Source organism: Bos indicus x Bos taurus, chromosome 5, assembly GCF_003369695.1.
Source record: "Bos indicus x Bos taurus breed Angus x Brahman F1 hybrid chromosome 5, Bos_hybrid_MaternalHap_v2.0, whole genome shotgun sequence".
NCBI classification, from domain to species: domain Eukaryota; kingdom Metazoa; phylum Chordata; class Mammalia; order Artiodactyla; family Bovidae; genus Bos; species Bos indicus x Bos taurus.
This window is the reverse complement of record NC_040080.1, coordinates 51,857,719-51,881,687: the sequence shown is the minus strand read 5'-3', so window position 1 is coordinate 51,881,687 and position 23,969 is coordinate 51,857,719. Positions and strand designations below refer to the sequence as shown.

Genomic DNA, 23,969 nt, shown 5'->3' with positions numbered 1-23,969 from the left:
CAGTCTGCTCTATTTCATTGAAGATTTTTTGCGTCTATGTTCATCAGTGATACTGGCCTATTTTTTTTTTTTGGTGGTATCTTTGTCTGATTTTGTTATCAGGGTGATGGTGGCCTCATTCATTGAGTTTGGGAGTGTTCCTTCCTCTGCAATTTTTTGGAGACGATAGGTATTTCAGAAGTTTCAGAAGGACAGGTGTTAACTTTTCTCTAAATGTTTTAGAGAAGCCGTCAAGTCCTAGACTTTTGTTTGTTGGTAGTTTTCAATTTCAGTTCTTCTGATTGATCTGTTCATATTTTCTATTTCTTCCTGGTTCAGTCTTGAGCAATTGTATCTTTCTAAGTAAGTATTTGTCTATTTCTTCTAGGTTGTCCATTTTATTGGCATATAGTTGCTTGTAATAGTCTCTCAGGATCCTTTGTATTTCTGTGGTATCCATGGTAACTTCTCCTTATTCATTTTTATTGAGTCCTTTCCTTTTTTTTCTTGACGAGTCTCTGCCTAAGGGTTTATCAATCTTGTTTGAACCAGCTTTTAGTTTCATTGATCATTTTCATTATTTTCTTCATCTCTATTTATTCTGCTCTGATCTTTATGATTTCCTTCTTTCTACGAACTTTCGATTTTGTTTGTTCTTCTTTCTTTACTTTGCTTTGTGTTTGGTGAGGTGGTTTACCTGAGATTTTTCTTGTATCCTGAGGTAAGACTGTATTGCTATAAACTTTCCTCTTAGAGCTGCTTTTGCTACATCCAATAGGTTTTGGATTGTGATGTTTTAATTTTCATTTGTCTGTAGGCATTTTTAAAATTTCTTTAGGAATAAGAGGTACAGATGTCATTTGAAACAATCAGATGAGGTCACCTAGGGATAAAAAATAGAGAAATGGTAATAAAAACTGAGTTGCAGGGCATTCCAACGCTTAGAGGTTAAGAGGTGGAGGAACTACCAGCAAGATGAAGACGAGGCTTCCAGCAATGCAGAAAGGAAAGCAAAAGCAGATTTTTTTTTTTTAGTAAGTGAAGAAAGTATTTCAAGGAAGGAGGAGACTCTGTCAAATACCTTTAGAAACTAAGATGAGGATAAGGAAATCAACTCTGAATATTCCCTGGAAGGACTGATGGTGAAGCTGAAGCTCCGATAATTTGGCCACCTGATATGAAGAACCAACTCATTGGAAAAGACCTTGATGCTGGGAAAGATCGAAGGCAACAGGAGAAGGGGGTGGCAGAGGATGAGATGGTTAGATAGCATTACCAACTCAATGGACGTTGAGTTTCAGCAAGCTCTGGGAGATAGTGAAGGACAGGGGAGCCTGATGATAGGGTCAGTCCACAGGGTCACAAAGAGTCAGACACGACTTAACGACTGAACAACAAGATGAGGATTCTTACTGAGAACTAAGCACTAAATTTGCAACATGGAGATCATTGGTGACCTCAACAGGTATACTTTCAGTAGAGTGGTAGGGACAAAAGCCTGATCTCTCAAAGAGTGAAGTGGTTAGAGAAATAGAGGAGGCTGCTGGACCGCTGAGGGTTAGCTTGATGTCCGAGGTTATGAATTTACAGATTTGTCGTGTGTTCTTCATGACCATGCTCAGCTGTTCAAGTGTAGGCAAAGCATCGGCAGAGAGCTGTATTTAACCAGAGCTGTCCAACAGGAATGAAGGAGATAGTTGAGGATATACAAATTGATGGGCCAAGAAATGTAAACTGAATAGTGAAAACAGTACTTAAGAGTGAAAAAGTGGTAAAGCAGTAAAGTGGAGGTCTACGTATGGTCAGAGCCCAATTTATTATGCTCATAAACAACATATATACATTCTCTTCTGGGTGAGTTCCACAAGGCTTAATGTTCATCTAGTTTATCAAGAAGTAAGTACAACAAGGCTGGGTAAATATCTTAAATTTTATTATTTGAGTTTACAACAATTCAAAGATGGCAGATGCCCATTATAAATGGGTATGCTATACAAGAGCTGTATTAAAAGGCAAGGAAACCCAATTACTGAAAGACCCCTAAAAACGTACTTCATTTGGCTACATCATTGATAGTCTATGCCATAGAATTTTCAGTGTCTCCCAGAAGATACATTACTAACAGTTTCTATTTTATTAGGTTGTAAGAAACTTTATTTCTTAAAGAATAAAAAGCAATTGGTGGGCAAAAATAAAGTCTTTGAAAAGATTATCCATGTTTAAATAAAGTGCCTGATAAATTAGTGAGGGGAGGAAGTTCAGAAAGCAAACTTACGTGGTGTAAAAATAAACTTTGTTGATTTGCTTTACATACAACTGATAATAAATGCATTTTGTGGGCAGGCAAAGTTATCTTATTCATTCTATACTTATGTAAAGGCTTTCAAAAAACAGTAAAAAAAATTTTTAAAGAATTTAAATCTGTTTTATAAATTAATTCAGCTAATTGGTGACTGATTTTTCCAAGTCTTTATTTTTTTCCCCGTTACATGTCTTTTAGACATTTTGTTGCTGTAACAAAGATTGGGTAGCAAAAAAGAAAGAGGACAGAACTCAAATCAGTCATTCTAGTTATTTATTAGCATCTATGGAAAATCGGCTAGATTTGTGAAGGCAATTAAATATTCTATGAAATAAGGCATTGTTCTTTCTTCTAAAGTTTTCATTTATCTTTGATTTCCTTGGTCTTAGGAACATGAATAATTTTAGAGTTAGCTATATTTACCAGTAAGACACATTAAATGAAGATTTCCCTGTCTGAAGTTGGAAAGACGTAGCAATACTCTATTCTACTTTAGAAGATCTTGTTTCTGTGGTTGATTTCCTCATAGTTGACAAGTTGTATACACTTGGTACATTTGGAGGGTCACAGAAAAAGAACTGGCTTAGGAGATTGATGATCTAGACTAGATCACAATTTGGGGCCCTTTGTAGCTGTGCAACATTAAAAACGCAACTTGGCTGATTTTCGTTTCCTTCTGCTGTAAAATAGAGATAGGAATATCTATCTGACCTATTTCACATGTACTGTTGTGAAAACTAAATAACATGATGTATTTGAATGTGCTTTGGAATATGTAATGAACTAAAGTTGTTGGTAAATACTTTAAAAATGTGATTTGCTGTGCATTTTATAGGTAAAAAAATGAAAACAGAAATCGTTGGGAAGTATAAATGCTTATGAATTATACAGCCCAAATATAAATAATTTACAAGTGCTTTACAACAAAATCAAAGAAATTATTTACGGACTTTTTAAATAAAAAATTTTGCAGAATGTTCACTACATGATATTATAACTCTCCAAAGGAGAAATCCTATAATTAGTTCAGTTCTCTGCCTTACAATTTCATTATAAGGCAGAAGAATGGAATAATTAATGTTTTAAAATAAGCAAAATATATAGCTCTAAACCACAGTCCCTTTATTTTAAAGAGCTTAATAGGAACACTTCCCTCAATATATATACAAACAACCTACTGTTTATATAATGTTAACACTAACTCACAATTTAAACCATGATGATCAAAGTCAGTGTGCATTTCTTCTTCCCTCTATCAGTTAGATTATTAAATATCTGACAATCTTGAGAGATTCCACTGTATTTTTCAAAATGTATGTAATATAAAAAATGCTTACCTATTGAATAACTAAGATGTTGGTCAAGTGTTTGGAATACAGATCAGAGTTTTAGAAAAATATTTGAGAAACACAGCAGTGTACCTGATAGTGTTCCATGCAGACGTGAGCCTGTGCAGAGACGATGTGCACAGGCAGGAGCAGCACTGAAGCAACCCACCAACTCCTCCCTTAAAATGGTAAGCCTGCAAGTTTCAACAGACCTCTTAAGAAGAACAAATGAACCGTTTGCTCATTCTAAATCTGATGATATCTTGATTATATTAAATGGTACCTTTTTAAAAAAATTATGAAGGAAGTATTTATTATAATGTAGCTAACAAATACTATATTCTGGGCAAGAGGAAAATTTTTACACCACATGACAAAAGCTTGTCAATAAAATGTGCTAAAAGAATAACTACAGAATGCTAATATCCCACTATGATCTTTTCTATCAACAAGCCAAGATTCAGCACTCCATCAACAGTTTCTGTCTCTCTCTTTCACACAGTGCACACACACACACACACTTTCTCACACCCTCTTGATCTACAAATGCAGCGCAGGTCATCTCATTTTGGACTAGTAAGTCTTCTGAAAAAGATCAACCTTCTTTCAATAAATCAATCATCAAAAATGACCCATTGCTTTCACTAAAGGCAGTTCTGTGTTTAAAGGGTAGCCTGCAGAATACTTGCAGGGTTGAAATAAAATTAGCATTGGCACAGAGAAATTCATACAAGCAGATAAAAGTGAGTTTATCTCATACTCAGTAGAACATATTGAGGTCAGGTTAGGAGCAAACAAATTGGTAAATGGATCCTCAGCTGGCAGAGAGGTGGGCATAATTAAAACAAGCTTGCTTGGGCCCCTTTCATTTTAAAGTCTGCTTTGCAGAACAAACACATCTGTGAGACAAGAAAGATGAAACCAGAACTCTTGGCATTATAAGTTAAACAGTAAGACAGTACATTTTTGCTATGTCTGTGGTTCTAAAATTATTCATTGTAAACATCTTATATTCCTTTCTAGTTAATCAATTTCAGAGCTTGAGCTTGTGTCTATGTCTATGTCAAATTATCATTTATTCTATGAAAAGCAGCACAAATACTGTTCATTCTCATTTCAACACAAATTCCTTAAAAAAAAAAAAGTGTTAAGGCCATTTAATGGAATCAGGGCCAACTGAAGATTACCCTGGCAGAAGTCAAACTACCGAATTAAAAATTGTGAAAAAGAGTCATAAGTGGTTATTTTGTATTTTCCTTCTTGGTTACTTGAGAGTAGCTTGTAGGATTTATTAGTCTCCAACATCTCCATCTCGATCTCCAATAAGCCAGAGAAAATGAAAACTTAAGGCCAACAAGGCTGTCCCAAGCAGATCACCCAGCGCCGTCAGATAGGGGATGGAGAAGCTATCCGGGTCCTTTCCTTTCCTCCAGAAATGATGCACCATCCAGTCAGCGATCCACAGCAAGGTAAACACCTAAAAAAGAACATCAAAGATTATTCCTGTCGCCTGGACAGTCCCAGGCCAGTAAATACGGCCATTAGCCTAGGTCACGGCTCTCTGAAAGAAACAATATGTGTCTAGGAGAGAGAGTTAATTGACAAGGTTTTCTTTTCACCAGGAAAAAATACTATATGTCTCTGCAATCAGTGAAGTTTTTCGGGCTTCCCTGGTGGTTCAGTGGTAAAGAATCTGCCTACCAATGCAAGAGACATGAGTTCAATCCCTGGTCCAGGAAGATCCCACATGCTGCAGGGCAAATAAGCCTAGGCACCACAACTATTGAGCCTGTTCTAGAGCCCAGGAGCCACAAATAGTGAGCCCAGCAGCTGCGACTACTGAAGCCCACACACCTAGAGCCTGTGCTCTGCAACAAGAAAAGCCACTAATATGAGAAGCCCGTGCACTGCAACTAGAGAAAACCCCATGCACAAGGAGACCCAGAACAGCCAAAAAAACAAATGAATAAATTTGAGCTTTTCTTCAACTTGTCACATGTATCTTCTCATTTTCTCTAGCCTCCCGCAAACTACCATGAGCCTTAACTTTAGCAGTACTGTACATTTTGCCAAACCACTATCGTTTCAACTCACTGCATCACTGCTGTAAAGGTCAAAAATTGGAAATAACCTAAAATGTTTAATGCCTCAAGAATGGCTAAATTAATACTTAGGTCATACAACCGAAGGGCTTCCCAGGTGGCACTAGTGGTAAAGAACCTGCCTGCCAATGCAGGGGACTTAAGAAAGTGGGTTTGATCCCTGGGTCAGGAAGATCTCCTGGAGGAGGGAATGGCAACCCACTCCGGTATTCTTGCCTGGAGAATCGCATGGACAGAGGGGCCTGGCGGGCTATAGTCCATAGGGTTGGAAAGAGTCGGACATGACTGAAGCAACTTAGCATGCATGCACAGTTAACAGTGGGATTCCTTCAGACCTTCATTTTGTTCCAAGGGACAGGCAGAAGTCTAACTCCCCAGAGAGGAGGTTAGATGTTCAGAATTGGAGGGCTGCCCTGAAATGGCCAATCACCCATGCCCCAATCCTCCAATAGTAAAGTGCCCAGTCAACCACCCTCTCCCGCCGCCAAGCTACTTAGCCTCTCCATGCCTCAGTTGCCTTTCTGTAAAATACAGAAAACAATCCCTCTCTCACAGAGATGATAACATGAGCATTAAATAAGGCAGAGCACTTAGAACAGTGCTGGACACACAGAAAGAACATAACAACTGTTCGCTATGATTTAAAAGAAACGAGGTCACAGATGACGGAGAAGGCAATGGCAACCCATTCTAGTACTCTTGCCTGGAAAATCCCATGGATGCAGGAGCCTGGTAGGCTGCAGTCCTTGGGGTCGTGAAGAGTTGGACACGACTGAGCAACTTCACTTTCACTTTTCACTTTCATGCATTGGAGAAGGAAATGGCAACCCACTCCAGTGTTCTTGCCTAGAGAATCCCAGGGATAGGGGAGCCTGGTGGGCTGCCGTCTATGGGGTCGTACAGAGTCGGACACGACTGAGGTGACTTAGCAGCTTAGCAGCAGCAGGTCATATATGACGGAGAAGGCAATGGCAACCCACTCCAGTACTCTTGCCTGGAAAATCCCATGGACGGAGGAGCCTGGTGGGCTACAGTCCATGGGGTCGTGAAGAGTTGGACACAACTGAGCGACTTCACTTTCACTTTTCACTTTCATGCACTGGAGAAGGGAATGGCAACCCACTCCAGTGTTCTTCCTGGAGAATCCCAGTGACGGCGGAGCCTAGTGGGCTGCCGTCTATGGGGTCGCACAGAGTCAGACACGACTGAAGTGACTTAGCAGCAGCAGCAGCAGCAGGTCATATATGAAGAAACAAGAATCTGACTTTTCAACAACTGCAGTAGGAAAAAAGCTAGTGATACCTTCAAAATCCTGAGAGAATATTTCTGACTGTAAACCTGAACCCAATTTATCGACCAAGGGTTGAGGGTAAACTAGAGGTATCGTAAGACATGCTGGCACTCAGGAAAATTCTCCCCTGTTCTCTTTGGAACTTTCTTGAAAATGTGTTGATGCAAAATGAGGGAGAGAACCAAGAAAGAGAAAGACCCGAGGGGCTTCCCTGGAGGTCCAGTGGCTGAGACTCCATGCTCTCAGGGCAGGGGGCCTGGGCTTGGTACCTCGTCAGGGAACCAGATGTCACATGCCACACTAAAGATCCTGTATGCTGCGAATAAGACCTGGAGCAGCCAAATAAGTAAATATATATATTTTTTAATAGAGAGAAAAACCTGAGAGCCAAATAATAGCAGTGCCAACCTAAGAGAGAGTGAGGGAAAGCTCCAGAGAGAGACAGACACAGTAGGCTGGGAACAGAGTCCAGACAGAGCTTAAGGTTTGGAGGCCTCTGGAAGTGAAGTCTCCAGGAAAAAGGCAAGCTGGTAAATTATCTGATATAACAGAGTTTTGGGGAAGGGACTAATTATAGGTGGAACATTTGGGAAAAAATTAAAGGTAGGTATACAGAAAGCTGAGGAGGGCATGGCAACCTACTCTAGTATTCTTGCCTGGAGAATCCCTTGGACAGAGGAGCCTGGTGGGCTGTGGTCCACAGGGTTGCACAGTTGTACATGACTGAAGCAACCGAGCAAACACGCACACAGAAAGCTATGAAAGTGAAAAAACAGGGCAATTATCTCCAGAAAAAATTAAAGAGAGATAAAAAGAAAGGAAATTTATTGTAATACACAATGTGGCTTTGTGATCAATGATATTTACAGCCATAGAATATAAATAGCATTTATTATATAAAAATAAAAATTGGGCATTACTGCATTAGGAGGTTGAAAGTTGGGGAAATAAAGCATGGAGTTAGAGAGCTAATTCCTCACTACCATAAGTGCGGGTCCATAAATACTTTTTTAAATTGATAGAGCAAAATTAGCAATGCAAGTACAATACAGAGATAAATAACAGAAGAAACAGCTACATGAGCTCTGGAGGACAATCAGTATTGAGCACTTTATCCCCCTTAACACATAAAATATCTTTTGTTAATATACATAAAATATCCTGTTTCAATAGGTAATGCATGCATGGGCTATGAAGCAAATTTAATGTAACTGGTCTTAAGACAGTAAATAGAATAAAATGAATATAATGAAATAGAATAGAAAGTATCAGCATGTAAAAAAAAAGTACTAGCATGTACAGCACACAGTAAGGATATTTCATAAAACTTTAATTTCAGTTATGAAATTATATGTTTAAAAAACATATAAATATGTGTGTGTGCATGCTCAGTCGCTTCAGTCATGTCCAACTCACTGCGACACCATGGACCATAGCCCTTCAGGCTCCTCTGCCCACGGGATTCTCCAGGCAAGAATACTGGAGTGGGTTGCCATACCCTCCTCCAGGATAAATATGTGTGCATTTATTGAAATACAAACATATTTCTTACTGAGGTCAAAAACATTTGAAAGCTACTGATCTAATACGTACCCCTTGCTGTTACATTCCAGGGGTCTAATATGTAACTCCCCAGAAGGGGAAAACCACATCTTCTTTCTATTTGATCTCTAAGCGTTTGCTTGTACATGATAAGCCTGAAACCAATGGCTGGTGTTGAAGAAGCTCTACCACTGAGTAACTGTGTTGCTATCAACAAGTGAAAAAGCCTCTAAGTATTAGTTTCCTCTCTCTAAAACGAGACTCACAGGCTAGTTGCAGAAATTAAGTGAGATGTAAAGGGTTAAGCAAATGTTTGGTACATAATGAGCACTCAATAAATATTAATGCCATCATCATTGATCGTGAATTGTTACACTGTCTCAGAATTTACCACCTTTATTTAAAAGGTAATTTGGCATAGAAGCACGACTTCTCACCTTTCTAAGCCTTAGTTTGGACTCCTTTAAAATGAGTGAATTGATGTCTCCATGGTCTGTTTTAGTTCTAAAGTACAAAGGTAAGAAATCTGTGGTCATAAACCACATACTGATCACTCTCCTTACCTTAGCATTTCTTCCTCCGCCTCTCCCACATTCTTAGTCTCATAATTTAAGTTCTTTTCCCATGCAATTTCTTTTTTTTTCAATGCATAAGTTTTTTGATATTTATTTATTGGTTTGTTCGTTAACAAATATTTACTGAGCATCTACTATGGGTCAGGTACTACATACAAATAAACAAATATTCTTGCCCTTTCACAGCTAACATTGCAGTGGGAAGAAACAAATAAAAAAATTTAAAATACAAATAAATAACATAGTATATTAAAAGATGATAGATACCATGGGAAAAATAGAGCACAGTAACGGAGATGGCAATGGAGAGAAGGAATGAAATTTTAAAATTTCTGTATTTTAACTAAAAGTTATTACAAATGAAGCTGAAGTCTCTGTTTAAAAAAGAAAAAAAGTATTGTTTCACATTAAGTTACTTTCTCTGAGAACGTACTCTCTACCATGCCTAATTTTATTAATGCTCTGCTGAAGCTGGAGACAAATTTCCTTCTAAAGCAAATAAATAATTAATAATTAAGGTAAATAAAAATCAATACCACATAATTGAATACCTAAAGGAACTATTATTAAATAATGGTAACAGTGCTCCATAAAGTTTCTTTTAAAAGGTATTGTGATGACTTAAAGTTCAAGCAGGTTTAAATTTATTGTTTTTGGCAAGTTAACAAAGGATATCAGTGTTTCTTAGAAGAAATGTGTATAAATGAATCGTTAAAATCACGGTAAGCATCAGATACTTCTTAATGCAACATGTTTTATTTTCAAACTAAATGATAAGGAATGTATGCTTTTTTACTGGGAAAACACATCAAAAACCTAACCAAGCGTTGACTGTATTTTTACATGGTCTGTTTGTTTTTATGAAATGTGCATAACTTCTTTGGGTAAATATACCTCCTGAAAAGGCAAATCTGTAGCTCCAGCTAGTTATGCATGTTCTAGGTGTATTATTTGGAATCTAAATAAATATCTAAAGCACAAGACTATATATTTGCTTTGGACAATTGATTTCCTTGGCCAGTTTCTTTTCTGAGCTAGAATCAACATTCTCATCCATGAGCATCCCCTCAATGCCCCATTGCCAGTAACAGCCTTGTGTAAAATGTGAAGAAAGATGATTTCTTTGGGAGAGGAATGCTTAGAAATATTATATAAATAAACACAAGGAACAGCAAATTAGTATATTTCTTCCTAAGCCTTAACTTACAAAGGCAGAATTCATTTTCCCTATAAAAGTGTGCTTCCTTAATCCAGTTCCAGACTGGAAATGCTACTCATTAAAATATAATATTTTAATGTCTGCTAAGATTAATTTAGGATTATTAGTCAACAGGAATTCAATCTACTCCTGATATACAGATAAAAGCATCTTTTCTTTGGCCTAAATTATTTTTGTGAGATGGGAGGTGAGGGAAGGCAGGAAATGAAGGAAACTTATTTTAAGAAGGAGGGCATAATTGTCACCAAACTTCTCAAGAAGTCCATAGCACAAAAATGGTTAAGATCTTCTTAGAATGGAAGGACCTTTCTTCTATCCAAAAGAAACCCTTAGAATGTGTTCAGGAGACAAGTTAACAATATTCACAGCCTTGATTTTTAATAGCAAAAAATTACAATCTAAGGCTTCCCAGGTGGCTCAGTGGTAAAGAATCTGCTTGCTAATGCAAGAGGCACGGGTTTGATCCAACTAAAATAAGTGAATAATAGGTACACATATGAATGAATCTCAAATACAATGCTGAGCAAAAGAAGAAAATCATTTAGCACAAATTCACTATGATTCTATTTTTTACAAGTTTCAAAACCATGTAAAACTAAAAACATGTATTTTTAGGTTTTCAAATAAATGCATTAAATCATAGGGAAGAGCAAACACTCATTAGCTATGCAATTCTGAATGAAGAGTTTGCTTTGAAGAGGAGGAAGGAACACAGAGGTAGCTTTAAAAGGTGTAGGTACTAGGTTACTGGTAGTTCCTAATTCTTAAGCTGACTAGTAAGTGTCCTGCTGGTCACTGTATTATTATTTTTTATATCATGTGCATGTCATTGTTGTTTATCTATTCAATAATTAATACACAGTTGAACTTTTTTTTTAAAATACAGTAATTTTTGCTGAAGCATCAGGCTTCCCTGGTGGCTCAGATGGTAAAGAATTCGCCTGCAATGCAGAGACCTGGGCTCGATCCATGGCAACCCACTCCAGTATTCTTGTCTGGAGAATCCCCATGAACAGAGGAGCTGGGTGGGCTACATGGGATCCATGGGGTTGCAAAGAGTCGGACATGACTGAGTGACTAAACACAGCACACAGCACATTAACCCTAGCCCAGTGAGTCTTGCCACTGGTCATGTGACCATGTTATTCTGTTCCAATCATGCAAAGACCAGTGATAGCCAAGGTCACTTAATATTATGAAATGATAACCTGAAAATCCAGCAGAAATTCGAACTAAATAAGATGTTTCTTAGTTTAATAATAATAATAATAAAAGATAGAAATAAAACATACAAACTGCTAGAGGAAATTAACAGTTATTGACTGCCTACTACATGCTTCCTCCTGAGAAACCTGTATGCAGGTCAAGAAGCAACAGTCAGAACCCGACATGGAACAATGGATGGGTTCCAAATTGGGAAAAGAGTACGTCAAGGCTGTATATTGTCACTCTGCTTATTTAACTTCTATGCAGAGTACATCATGTGAAATGCCGGGCTGGATGAGTTGCAAGCCGGAATCAAGATTGCCGGGAAAAACATCAACAGCCTCAGATATGCAGACAATAGCACCATTGTAATGGGAGAAAGCAGAGAGACACTAAAGAGCCTCTTGATGAGGGTAAGAGAGGTGAGTGACAAAGTTGGCTTAAAACTCAACATTCAAAAATCTAAGATCATGGCATCCAGTTCCATCACTTCATGGCAAATAGATGAGTAAACAATGGAAACTGACAGAATTTATTTTCCTGGCCTCCAAAATCACTGTAGATGGTGACTACAGCCACAAAATTAAGACGCTTCCTCCTTGGGAGAAAAGCAATAACAAACCTAGACAGTATATTAAAAAGCAGAGACATCACTTTGCCAACAAAGGTCTGTATAGTCAAAGCTCTGTTTTTTCTAGTAGTCAGGTATGGATGTAACAGTTGGACCATAAAGAAGTCTAAATGCTGAAGAATTGATACTTTTGAACTGTGGTGCTAGAGAAGATTCTTTGAGAGTCCCTTGGACAGCAAGGAGATCCAACCAGTCCATCCTAAAGGAAATCAACCTAGAATATTCATTGGAAGGACTGACACTGAAGCTCTAATACTTTGGCCACCTGATGCAAAAAGCTGACTCATTGGAAAAGATGCTGATGTCAGGAATAATTGAAGGCAGGAAGAGAAGGGGACGGCAGAGGATGAGATGGTTGGATGGCATCATCGACTCAATGGACATGAACTTCAGCAAACTCCGGGAGATGGTGAGGGAGAAGGAAGCCTGGCATGCTGCAGTCCATGGGGTCGCAGACTCAGACACAACTCAGCGACTAAACTGAACTGAACTACATGCTAAATAAAATTATTTTAAAAGTGCTAATATCCATAGAATATTAGGAAAATATGCAATCAGCAGAGATTAAGTCCTGAACACCTCAAGTGTTCCTTCCTCACCCTCTGCCTGTAGCCTGAAGATGGCTCTGCTTCTATACCTTCCCTTTTCAAATAGGAAGACTTTGTTGCCCACAGAAACATTTCAGTGGAAAAAAGAATATTCAATCACTTAAAACTATTAATATTTACTGAATGCCTTTCTAATACATTACTCAAGTCTGGGAAATAATTTTTTAAAATAGCACACCAAAATATTTATGGTGGTGATCTAAGAGTATGGGGATTTTGGACTGTCAGACTCCCCGAGTCCAAACTATACGACAAAGACACAGTAATCAAAACATTATGGCACTGGCACAAAAACAGACATATAGATCAATGAAACAGGACAGAGAGCCCAGAAACAAACCTATGTACCCATGCTCACTTAATCTACAGCACAGAAGGCAAGAATATACAATGGAAACAAGACAGTCTTTCCAATAAAGTGGTGCTGTGAAAAGTGGACAGCTACATGTAAAAGAATGAACAGTCTGCAGCACCATACACAAAGACAAACTGAAAATGGATTTAAGACCTAAATATAAGACCAAATATAAATCTCCTAGAGGAAAACACAGGCAGAACACTCTTTGATATGAATTGCAGCAATATTTTTTGTATCTGTCTCCTACAGTAATGGAAATAAAAACAAAAATATACAAATGGGACCTAATTAAATGTTTTTGCACAGCAAAGGAAATGATAAACAAAATGAAAAGACAACCCATGGAATGGAAGAAAATACTTGCAAATGATGCAACTGACAAGGGGGTAATCTCCACAATATACAAACAGCTTATACACCTCAAAAAAAAAAAAAAATGGACAAAAGATCTAAATAGACATTTCTCCAAAGAGGACATACAGATGACCAAGAAACACCTGAAAGATGCACAACACTGCTAATTATTAGAGAAATGCAAATCAAAACTACAATGAGGTTTCACCTTATACCAGTCAGAATGGTCATCATCAACAAATATAGAAACAATAAATGCTGGAGAGGATCTGTGAAAAGGAAACCCTCCCACACTGTTGGTGGGAATGTAAACTGGTATAACCACAATGGAGAACAGTATGGAGACTCCTTAAAAACAAAAAAATAGAGCTACTATATGACCTTGCAACCCCATTCCTGGACATGTATCTGTAGAAAAGCATAACTGAACAGATTACATGCACCCCAATATTCACATCAGCACTATTTACAATAGCCAAGACATGAGAGCAACCTAAATGTCCACTGACAGATGAACAGATAAAGAAGATGTAGTACCTATAAACGATGGAATACTACTCAGCCATAAAAATAATGAAATAATGCCATTTGCAGCAACATGGATACAACTAGAGATTATCATACTAAGTGAAGTAAGTCAGAGAAAGACAAATATATCACTTATATGTGGAATCAAAAAGATGATACAAATGAACTTATTTACAAAACAGAAACAGACTCACAGAATTAGAAAACAAACATCATACCAAAGGGGAAGAGGGGGGAGGGGATAAATTAGGAGGTTGGGATTAACATATACACACTGCTATATATAAAAAAGATAACAAACAAGGACCTACTGTATACCACAGCAAACTCAACTCAGTACTCTAATAACCTATATGAGAAAAGAATCTGAAAAAGAATAGATATATGTATAACTGAATCACTTTGCTGTACACCAGAAACTAACATAATATTGTAAATCAACTATACTCCAATGTAAAATAAAATTTAAAAATCCATTAAAAGCAATAAAGTTTAGCATTCTATTTAAGTGGTTAAGCTATTTCCAAAAAACCTAGTTATAACACTTAAGCAGTCAATTACAGAATATTTTATTTGTATTTGTTAAACATTTAATACTTCTTTTAAAAAAGCATCATCTTCAAATAATTTTATGTATATATTTCACCACTCCAACGGATTTATTCTCTCTTTTAGATGAGGAATCTTGTCAAGTATTTGCCTTATTACCCAAATAAAGTACACTCAATACATCCTGAATCCAATTTAACAAATATTTATCTATCTCTAACACAGAAAACACTGTGATGAGCTTTCTGGAGCAGCAGGAGAAGAATAAGACATGGTTATTGCTTTCAGTGAGATCAGACTCTAAATGAAGAAACATAACTGAAATGCCAAAAATAATCCAAGAATAATATAAAGCTGAATATTCATTTGATAAATATTTACTGTACCAGGCAGGGACGGGATGCTGAGTCTATGATGATGAATAATACATAATCTCTGAATGAGCCTGAACTAGCAACATACTCTTCTGTTCTCGGGGGGGAAAAATGGAATAGACCTTTACACAGAGCTGGAAAGTAACACTATAGGGAACCTCAACTGAAGTTCTCCAGAGCACTTCCCGAAGCAGATGATTCACAGAGGCTGATTATTAACTCAAGATTCTCAGAGCAAAGAGATGAGCAGACAGAGTATACAGCTTCCAACCAAGTCCAGCAAAGTAACAGCTATTGTTACAGATAAAAGAACGGTGTTGGACTTTCTTTTGGCCAAGCAGATTGATGGCTGACACTTCATACTATACCCAAATTAATGTTACAGGTGAAATCAAACAATCTGTATCTGAGCTAAAAGAAAAGGTGGTCTGGAGACCAAGGAAATCACTGGGACGTGTTTTCTTGGTCAGGTCTGAAACATCTCAGGTTGCGGTAGTGAAATACATTCTAGTTCCTTCTTGTTGTGTAGTTGCTAAGTCAAGTCTGACTCTTTTGTGACCCCATGGATTATAACCCGCCAGGCTCTTCTGTCCATGGAGTTTTCCAGGCAAGAATACTGGAGCAGCTTGCCATTTCCTTCTCCAGGGGATCTTTCCAACTTACAGGACCTTTCCGAAATATGGGACCGAACCCGTATCTCCTGCGTCTCTGCACTGGCAGGTGGATTCTTTACCACTGATTCACCAGGGAAGTTCCTTCTAATTAGTCTTGTTTATCTCATATATAATGTTTATTATCCAGTGTCTGAAATGGTTCAACCTAGCCACCATCCCATCAGATGTTTCAATAAATAATTCAAAGACCCCTCCTCCCATACTGACAGAGTCAAATTGAAAATCAGATATGCTACTTTCAGGAAGAATTGACAACAAAAGTGAAGTTCTGGATAATCCTTAATGATACCCTGCAGCTTTGACTGAGTGAGGAACAAAGTGGAGACTGAGAAAGCACAAAGTTCCCACACTCCCAGGAAAAGACTGTTCGTTGGCTATGGTAACAAGAAGCCACCAGAACTGGTTTCATGTTCATTCAATCAATAAACAACTTGCCTTATTGAAAGCATTTAGAAGGAAGTCAATCAATGATAGTCCTTGCTCCTGAAGTAGGCAATTAGGAATACATTGGGTCCAATAAATACACCTCTGAGGACCAACTAACAATAGTAGTCACACCCAAGTATCCAGACCTTGACAGAGGACATCCGTCTACTCAAGCTTCTGGACATCTGCCCATCCCTGGACTCCATGCATCCCTGAAACCCTAAAAAAGACCAGTAGTTGCTCTGCTTGCAGAGGTTTTGCCTCCTCCCAGCTTAGCTTCTTCACAATGATAAGCAATAAAATCAATTTTGTCTTTTTACTTCAAATACTGAATGACAGTCTCATCATTTTTTGAATTCCTTTAAACACCCCTTCTAAAAAATGCAAAAATCTTTACTTTCTGCTTTTACATATTTCCCTACATGGTACAAAAATCACAAGTTTCATTAGCTTTGTTATGCAGAACTAACACAGACACTTCTTTTTAAGATAAAAAACAAGAAGAGTGCTAAACATCTATTTTTTTAAATAGGAAAAAAATTTTAATGATTGAATCACTCAGGTCAATATTGTCTGGCTGAATATCCTAGGGTCACAACCAACCAAGATTTTATTCTCACAAATTTCTTGAAAGATAGTTTTTATGCTTTTCAAGTCAGTGCTTTCACATAGCTGTGTTATAAGATTTTTTTTTTAAGCAGATGTTGTGAAAATTCCTCTAAGTCATGTCTGCAATTGCAGCAGAACTCAGAGCACAGGAGTAATATCCTTAACCAGAACACTAGAAAAAGAAGGCTCAGCTTCTCTGGTCCTAACAGCGTCAGGCTTGACAGGATGGAAAAGAGCTCTCTTTCTGAATGTCTTGCTCCACGGGGCTCTGGCATGCCATGCCTCTGATGAGGCAGGCCGTTGTTTCACCTTCTTTGTTTACTGGCCTGGAGCCCAATTATACCTCTCCAGAGAATGAATCATAAATATGGATTTACGAAAGTGTCTCAATTTTAAGATTCTGTAATCTAAGCTGTGAAGAAAGCTGAGTGCCGAAGAATTGATGCTTTTGAACTGTGGTGTTGGAGAAGACTCTTGAGACTTCCTTGGACTGCAAGGAGATCCAACCAGTCCATTCTAAAGGAGATCAGCCCTGGGTGTTCTTTGGAAGGAATGATGCTAAAGCTGAAACTCCAGTACTTTGCCACCTCACGCGAAGACTTGACTCATTGGAAAAGATTCTGATGCTTAGGGATTGGGGGCAGGAGGAAAAGGGGACGACAGAGGGTGAGATGGCTGGATGGCATCACCGACTCGATGGACATGAGTTTGAGTGAACTCCGGGAGATGGTGATGGACAGGGAGGCCTGGCGTATTGCGATTCATGGGGTCACAAAGAGTAGGACATGACTGAGCGACTGAACTGAACTGAACCTGAGCTATAATAGCATAATATAGTATTGTATCACAAAAAAGGTAATCCCAGGACTAAAGTCCCAGGTTTGATCCCTGGGTCAGGAAGATCCCCTGGAGTAGGCAATGGTAACCCACTCCAATATTCTTGCCTGGAAAATTCCACAGAGAGAGGAGCCTAGAGGGATACAGTTCATGGGGTTGGTCACAAAGAGTCAGACACTACTGAGTGACTGAGCACACAGGGCTAAAAAGGAATCTCAAAAAATACTTGTTTCAACTTCCTTCTTTCACTATATTAATCAACTCCTAAAGTTAAACTAGATTTTTACAACTAGAAAAAAAAACTCCATGGAACTATAGGTCTCCCTTTATACTTCCTTTATCATTCTCTTCACAGTTTCCACTCAACCCAAGCTGATAGACAGAAACCCACAAACAGACAGGGGCAGAAGAGTCATACAGAAAGAATTCAGGGATCCTTACTTCCCAGTCGGAACTTGGTGGATTTAAATCCTGATAAAGGAGGAAAAATGTGCGTGAAATCAGACAATCTGTTAAAATCTCTTCATTGCTTAGCTCTTTCCTTTGAGATGACATCTGGGAATAGGATTTCACTTAATGTCATAATTAAAGGCTTCCCTGATAGCTCAGTTGGTAAAGAATCCACCTGCAATGCAGGAGACCCTGGTATGATTCCTGGGTCAGGAAGATCCCCTGGAGAAGGGATAGGCTACCCACTCCAGTATTCTTGGGCTTCCCTTGTGGCTCAGCCAATAAAGAATCCACCTGCAATGCAGGAGATCTGGGTTTGATCCCGGGGTTGGGAAAAATCCCATGGAAAAGGGAAAGGCTTCCCATTCCAGTATTCTGGCCTAGAGAATTCCAAGGACTATACACTACATGGGGTTGCAGAGAGTCGGACACAACTGAGCGACTTTCACTTTCATAATTAAAAAAAGACATAACTGCACCATATAATAGGGGCCTACTATGTGCCAGGTATTTAAACATTATAACTACTGTGAAAAGAAGAAACATTACCCTCATTTTACAGGCAAGAACAATAAGACTCCCCCAAGGAATTACTTAAGTAACTTGCTCAAGGCTAAGTCAATTAACTTGCTCAGCTATTTAGAGTCCCTTGGACTGCAAGGAGATCCAACCAGTCCATCCTAAAGCAGATCAGTCCTGGGTGTTCATTAGAAGGACTGATATTGAAGCTGAAACTGCAATACTTTGGCCACCTGATGTGAAGAGTTTGAAAGACCCTCATTTGAAAAGACTCTGATGCTGGGAAAGATTGAGGCAGGAGGAGAAGGGGATGACAGAGGATGAGATGGTTGGATGGCATCACCAACTCAGTGGACATGAGTTTGGGTGGACTCTGGGAATTGGTGATGGACAGGGAGGCCTGGCATGCTGCGGTTCATGAGGCCGCAAAGAGTCGGACACGACTGAGCCACTGAACTGAACTGACTGGGTGGTCTTGGGATTTCAATTATGGCCACATTGTCACCATATGGCTACATTGTCCTTACTTAGAAGAATCAGTGCAAGGAATGAGTTGGGTATTAGAATCATGAAAGAGATTCAGCACTAGATTCCACCAAGTTCGGATCTTCTCATTGATAACCTGATACTTACTGTCCCAGTAGTCTACAGCCATAAGAGATGATGATATTATAAAAATAAGACACTACTGGGGACAGGGAAGGGTAGAGGTCTATCCTTAGCCTCTTTTTACAGATGAGAAAACAGATGAGAAATTACCTTGATCAACCTAATACAGGCAATGAGTGGGGAAACCAAAGCTCAAGCCCTTCCACATTATATGATGCTGCATCTGAGGAATGTATGAGATCTCTCAAGTTTGTTGGGAATGGGAAAAATGTTGAAAATCTTCATTCTGTAGAACAAACTGAACTCTTAAGTCTGGACTTCAAGACCCTTTTATGATCTTATCAAAGTCTGAAATTGTCAACCTTATTTTCTATTAATTCCCATCCATAAACTCTTTGCTCCAGAAACATTCTTACTTTTTCTGTAAATTTTCTTACTATTTCTGACAACTATTACTATCACCTAATCCTGAGTTTTCTCATTTATTCAGTGAAGGACAGGGAAGCCTAGCAAACTGCAGTCCATGCAGTTGCAAAGAGTTGGATACAATTTAGCGACTGAAAATAACAACTCCCTTTTGCTGAAATGGCATTTTCTGTGGATTGCAAGAAACAAAATTTTATCCATTATAAAACTTCCCTGGAACTTCCATAGCAGTCCAGCGGTTAACACTTGGAGTTTCCAACACAGGGGTTATGGGTTTGGTCTCTGGTTGGGGAACTAAGACCACATATGACTCATGGCGTGGCAAAAAAAAAAAAAGAATTAAAAATAAAATAAAGGTTCCCTCCCCATCTAGAAAAATAACCTCCCAGTACTGAAATTCCATAGCACTGAGTCCTTCTCTTGGGATATATTTATGTCCTGGCCTGGATTCCTACTTAACTTCAGTAGGCACAGATCCTAAGTAAACTCTGTGGAATGAATGCCCTTTAGAGGCAGAGCACCAGACTGGAAGAAGTATGAAGAGCTAACAAAACCAGAGAGAAGAGGCAGCTGTAAATCTTCAAAAACTGCATCCTAAAAACTACGGCCCTCACTAACAGCAAAACAGTGTCAAACGTATTCTTGTAAAATACAGCGGTTAGCAGTGTTCACTGGATCCAGACTCCATCTTGCTGTGTGGACTTGGACCAGTCGCTCAAATTCTCCACATCAACTGCCTCATCTGTAAACGGAAACTAGTTACAACTTACCTCACTGGGTTGTGGTGAGTATTCAGTGAGCTCATGTACCTGAAGTGCCTCATAGAGTGCATGGCTCAGAATATATGTTATATAAGTATTTGCTATTACCATTTTGTAAACATATATATATATATATATATATATATATATATATATATATATATATATATAAAGTAGCTAGAGCACCAAACCTCATGAAGGGAATTGTCAGAGAAGGAAAATTTTCAGAATGAACAACTTAGGTGATAAGGAGATACGCGGGCTTATATACAAGAGAATCGGTACTCTTTTCCTCTCCAAAGTCACAGATCAGGAGGAGATAAAGCTGAACAGTGTAAAATAACAAGTCACACCGTGGCAGAAATAGGTAAATACAGACTTTTAGGTAAAATACAGAGATATTAGAATACAGAATGCACCTGGGAACCTGAAGGAGGTTGTTTTAGGCTGAACAAATGCAAAAACAGATACTTTCTAACATAAAAACAGACTAATTCAAAATTAGCTATTTGGACTTAGAACACAATTTTTTTTAGGAAAATAAAACTTTATGTGTTGCCTGGGTTCTCTGGCTAACCCATAAAAGCCAACTGAACTTAATATTACCTTAGCAGCAATTATGGACGTTAATATCAAATACTGTCTTAGTTGCCAGAGAATTTTAATATTAGCATATACATTACTAACTATGTACAACAGTGCTTTGTAACAAACCATCTTTATTGGAGGAGTGGGAATTCACAAAATCAACTACTGGAAATGCAAGAAGGGATCTGAGTGATCACTGCAGCCACTCTACTTCTGGTTTGCCCAGGACAGTCAGGGATTATGCTTGTCTCTCTAATCATAATTTGGATTGGAAATGGCAACCTGCTCCAGCATTCTTGCCTGGAAAATTCTATGGACAGAGGAGCCTGGTGGGCTACAATCCACAGGGCTGCAAAGAGTCGGACACGACTGAACACGCGCTAATCCTACCAAGCACTGTATACTATTAGCTTAGTCCTCCTTACTATCCTTTGAGGGAGGGAAAAAAATAAGGCCAGAGATGTTATGGAACTTGACTAAAGTCACGAAATAAGCAGCAGAGCAGAAGTTCAGACTCTGCTCTGACAATGAAGAGCTCTGTGATGTTTCTATAATGTTCTGCACATTGATCTTATCTTCCCTTTTCTTCCTCTGTCCTTTGTATGTGACATAGTGACATATGTGGTGATTTACAAGGTTTATAAATACTTTCCTTCTGTGAAAACATTTATTCATTTATCTTTGTAGTTAAAATAATGACAATGAATCATGTGAATGTGACTTCAGAACTAAGACACTGCCAATTAAGATGTTGTTTCTGTTAGGATGTCCATGGACCATATTTCTGCCCCAAGCATGTTTTACTAGATGAAAAATGGAAGATGTTTACTCTTAATCTGCATTTGTGCTGTGACCACGTTCATGTTACCAACACAGATCTCAAAACAAATGAACTATTATTTATGAAACAGAAACACTTCTTAGGAAATTCATTATTCAATATTCAGATTATTAAATTTATTATGAGAGTCATTCATTTGCTCATGTAAGTTGGGCTTGGGCTTTGTTGAGAATATTTTTTCTTGAAAACATGAACATGTTTCTAGAAAACATGAACATCCTTGGAAATGTAAGATGGTGCAATTGGCATGTAAGTATAAAATGGCTTTCCTGGTGGAAATCTGCTGTCAATGTGGGAGACCCAGGTTTGATCCCTGGGTTGGGAAGACTCCCTGGAGAAGGGAATGGCTACCCACTCCAGTATTCTTGCCTGGAGGATTACATTGACAAAGGAGCCTGGCAGACCACGGTCCATGGGGTCACAAAGAGTTGGACACTACTGCGTGGCTTTCACTTTTACTTTTCACTTTCATAAAATGAAAAGACAAAACGAAATACTGCCTACTGAAAAGGCAGCAATAAAAACTAAAGAGACTTCTGCTTTCAAATTATATTAATAAGAAGTATATGGGACTTCCCTGGTGGTCCAGTGGCTAACACTCTGTGCTCCCAATGCAGGGTGGGACCTGGGTTTGATCCCTGGTCAGGGAACTAGATCCCAAATGCTGCAACTAAGACCTGGTGCAGCCAAATAAATAAATATTTTTAAAGAAACAAGTGTAAGTACTACTGTTTTGCTAAGGGAAGTTTCAAACTTACTGATATTAATTCAAGCTTCTCATAAGATATAGTGTATACTCTGATCTTCCCTTTTAAACCACCCCACCACCCCAAACCTACTAAAGCACTTTTAAAGAATGAAATCACTCATGAGTGTAAAGTTTGATTCTGAAGGTACATGGGAAGATGCTTATAACCTACTATTATAAGGAGGTTAAGTCCTCAGCTCCTCTCTAATTATTTCATGCATTTAAATCTCATTTCCCGCAGCTAAGAGAAGCCTGTGCAGGGCAGGGACAACATCTTCTATTTCTTTTGTACAGTGACTAGCACCATGCTTGGAAGATTATGAGCATTATACAGTGGGTAAAATCCTGATATTTATATTTTCACCTTTATGAGTTGAGAATTCATCATTCCACCACTGAAGGGAAACATTTTGCCTCTCCCACATTAAAGAACAGACACAGTCAGGTTTTCCACAAATGTTCACAAGAATTTCCCATGGTATTTGGTACTGCTAGGAGTTTAGAAACGTTCTTAGCAAACTAATTTTGAATATGAAACAATCAGTGCCTAAAAGAGGGAATTAAAATTTTCATTTAGAAATGGTTTTGCTTCATTCTTTCTGAATTATATTAACAAACACTTTGTTGGAATTTAATAGGCCTCTCGGGCTAGAAAAGTCTCATTTTTCTTTCCCACTGAACTATTTTATAGCAGAACAAATATTAATATACTCCATATGGGCCTATCTTTTTGCCTTTTGTAGGTTATGTCATCCAAAGTTTAAGCTTTTATCTCTTCACAGACAAAGGAAGCATATTTAGGATTTCAAACACTAAAGTGAACTAGTAGAGGTTTTAAATTAAATAGGGAAATGAGCTGCAATGAATGCTGTTCTTTCTTTGATGAAGAGATCATCAGTCTGCTTATTTGTTTGATAGTTATCTTTGTACCTTCTCGGGTTTATTATGCTGTCCAGGTACTACATCCTTGAAAAGGACTGCAGGGAATGAGGCAAATAAGTGAATTAGAAAACCCTGAGGAGGTATCAAAATTCCCTTTTGCACATCTTAGAAGGAAGGCCAACAAGGTCTGTCATAGCCTGGAATACTGTATTATGCCTTTGATTTAACAAATTAACAGGTTCTGAGCAGTCAATGGAGCATTTGAATAAATAAGATGTGAAGGCAGAGGAAATGACTGCTTGGTGAGAAAGAATTCAATCATCTCTAAGTCTGCAGAAGAAAGTATATACTCTGGTTCTACGAAATCAAAGTTGTGGGTTCCATGAGCTAATTCGATGCAGATAAAAATTCTCGTTTAAAGCCAGCAACTGTACTCTTAGCCATCGCCAGCAGTCTCATAAATGCTGACTGATGGCATAAAAGGTAGAATGGGTGATCAGCATGGTCAGCTTGGTGCTGATCCATTCTTAATGTTGAGAAAACAAAAAAACCCTCAAAATGCATTGTTGCTGGTGGTGAACTAAACTGAATGCCTTCAGCACATTACTCCAGCCTTGACATATTCCAATTACTCTGGCTGCTCCTGGGCTCTG

At 38.4% G+C, this 23,969-nt stretch overlaps 1 protein-coding gene across 8 annotated transcripts in view; it reads right to left on the bottom strand.

The window, feature by feature from the left end:
• Positions 1-1,890: 1,890 nt before the first annotated feature.
• Positions 1,891-23,969, bottom strand: part of SLC41A2 (solute carrier family 41 member 2) — a 145,197-nt gene continuing 123,118 nt past the window's right edge. For all 8 annotated transcript variants that reach the window (XM_027541914.1, XM_027541911.1, XM_027541916.1 and 5 more), the window contains one exon: positions 1,891-5,086. In XM_027541914.1, coding sequence (XP_027397715.1) covers positions 4,901-5,086 — 186 coding nt within the window. In that variant the 3' untranslated portion in view covers positions 1,891-4,900. The remainder of the gene's footprint in view (positions 5,087-23,969) is intronic.